This window comes from Microtus oregoni, unplaced genomic scaffold, assembly GCF_018167655.1.
Source record: "Microtus oregoni isolate MIOR12 unplaced genomic scaffold, Mior012 000019F_ref0000042, whole genome shotgun sequence".
Lineage (NCBI taxonomy): Eukaryota > Metazoa > Chordata > Mammalia > Rodentia > Cricetidae > Microtus > Microtus oregoni.
The window spans coordinates 13,764,622-13,767,059 of NW_024543078.1; the positions used below are offsets into that span (position 1 = coordinate 13,764,622).

General features: G+C 45.3%; 1 protein-coding gene across 1 annotated transcript; it reads right to left on the minus strand.

Moving 5' to 3' along the window:
* Nucleotides 1–1,804: 1,804 nt before the first annotated feature.
* Nucleotides 1,805–2,146, minus strand: LOC121459249 (WAP four-disulfide core domain protein 2-like). Its single transcript, XM_041668793.1, has one exon. The coding sequence runs from the start codon at nt 2,144–2,146 to the stop codon at nt 1,805–1,807; it is 342 nt and encodes a 113-aa protein (XP_041524727.1).
* Between the last annotated feature and the right edge of the window lie 292 nt (nt 2,147–2,438).

A 2,438-nucleotide genomic window follows, 5' to 3' on the forward strand; every position in this document is an offset into this window, starting at 1 on the left:
TATCTGGCTGTTCTCATTTGGCCCATTCACTAATACACAGTTTAGAAGTAGGAAAAATTTGGGTCTGACACAAGCTTTCATTGTGATAAATCATAGTGATAATATTTGCAATTTTTACTCTATTTTTCAATAATATGTAAGTGGAGTACAGTGTGATATTTGACACATGTATAAGATACGTAATGATAGAATCAAGATAATTAGTGTATCCACCATCTCACATGTCTTCCTTTCTTATACAAAAAGCATCACCAATCATTTCTCCCAGCTGTTTTGGAATGTGTAGTAAATTATTGTTAGTTATTGTCACGCCCTATGCACTTCTCAAGCTTCTGCCACAAACGTGTGCTCTTGAGTGGAGTCCCTTTTCTTTGGAGGCAGACTAATTTATTGACATATTAGCATCTGGCTAGCTCCCAGTCACTTGCTCTGCTGGTTGAAAAGAGTAAAAAGGTAATTTAACTCCCAACAGGAAGTCACTTAGGGGTTCTTTTGATCTACAACAATAGGCTTCTAGATTCATTGTATTGACCTGCAAGCAGAGCAATAAGCAAAGACCCACCAGGGAATTCAACTGAGTAGTCAAGAATGCAGGGGGGGAGGGGTTTGTTTTGCAGAGACCTGCGCCCCATTTACACATAGTATAAGGGCTGAGGAAAGTGGTCTTTCAGGATAGCTGGGTACTAGGTGTTGTGACTTAGGAGCATTTTGAGAAAATGGCCTGAACCCAAACTCAGCATGGGCATGGTGGGATGAAAGGGGGTTGGGTGGAGAAGGGGTGGTAGAGAGGGGTGGCTTTCAGAGGAACATGAGTGGTTATGAACCCCTAAAGTATGGAAACACCAGGGACTTGAAGACCAGAGTTCCTCCCAACTGTCCCAGCATGTCTACCTTTTGGCCAGTGCTGCTGTAAGGTTGGCATGATATTTATTACACAACTGTGTTACAGAGTTAATTCAAATCAGGGACAAATTCATAATGTAAAACTCAAAAGCAAGCCACCTACAATATATTAAGCTAACAGTGGCTTCTTGGGGATGGGGATACTTTCTTTGAATATCTTGTCACAGAAGGCTCCATCTGCATAAGCAGACTGTCAGCACTGGTTCCCACAAGCAGCATGCTTGCTTCTCACCACTGAAGATACTGACTGTCCTCTCCTCTCCCAAGGACTAGCTACTTACCCCTGCTGGTCAGCAGCGGAAGCAACCTCTTTCTCGTGTCCCACTGTACCACACAGTCTGTGCCGGAAGAGTCGCTTTACTTCTCTGACAGTTACATGAAAGGGGAAAACGTTCTTCGGTTGTGTTTCTTCTACTGACAGAATTCGAGAGTTGAATCCAACCATTCTTCTTCCCAGCATAGAGTTAGGCCTTCATGGACTGTGTCCAGGACTCTATCTGAAATTTGTTCATTAGCCTGAAATGCCGTGGTTCCGAAGGACCAGGTTTGCTGTAGTTTCTGCTACACTTTAATTAGAAAGTATGGCGTTCCAAGGCACTAATTTTCCACCCCTGATGTATGTTGAAATTACCTGGACACATTTTTCTTACAAACTAATGTTTGGACCTTGCTCTAAGACAGTAACTTTTTTCTTTTCTTTTTTCCTAGTGTGTTTTTTTGGTTTTGTAATTTTTTTTTTTTCTGAAAGGGAGCTCTTTATTGGTTAGAAAAGGGAGATGCTTTTGCAGGTCCAGGAAGAAACACAAAGACCAGAGGGAAGGGAGGCCCTGGGAATGGTGCCAGATGCACGGCCTGGCAGAAGCATTCTCGTCCCATTCCTCAGGCTGGTGGTGACTGCAGCTCAGAATTTGGGTGTGGCACAAGTCATCTTCCCACAGCCATTGCGGCAGCATTTCATGTTTCCAGGACACTGGCTATCCACCTGGAACTGGTCCTCACAGATGCCGAGCTTGGGGAAGTCCACACTGGGGCAGGAGCCCTGCTTTTCAAGGACACCTTCGTCCATGGCCACAGCAGGTGCCATGGTGGAAACTTGCCCTCCCTCTGATGGAAAAGTAGGGTTGACGGATGAAGAAGTATCCCAGAGCTCTTCCTCAGCCAGTCCTGCACCTGAGAGAGGGGTGGACAGCAGCAGCCCCAGAAGAAGGCCTGCAGCCGGCAAGCACAGACAACAGGCAGGCATGGTGCAGGTGTCTTTATTTTATTTCTTTAAAGAGAAAACAAACTATCTTTTTCATTTTACATACCAATTTCAGTTCCCACTCCCTCCCATCCTCCCCTTCCCTTCGCCTAACTCCCCCACCCCCCATCCACTCCTTGGAGAGGGTAAGACACGTTGCTTTGAGGAAGGTTCAAGGCCCTCCCTACTATATCTACATTGAGCAAAGCATCTATCCAAAGAGAATAGGTTCCCAAAAAGCCAGTACAAACAGTAGGGATAAATCCTGGTGCCAATGCCAGTGGCCCACAGTCTC

Bases quoted from the DNA above. Each gene is read 5' to 3' on its own strand.
- LOC121459249 (XM_041668793.1), bottom strand. From the start codon at position 2,146: ATGCCTGCCTGTTGTCTGTGCTTGCCGGCTGCAGGCCTTCTTCTGGGG.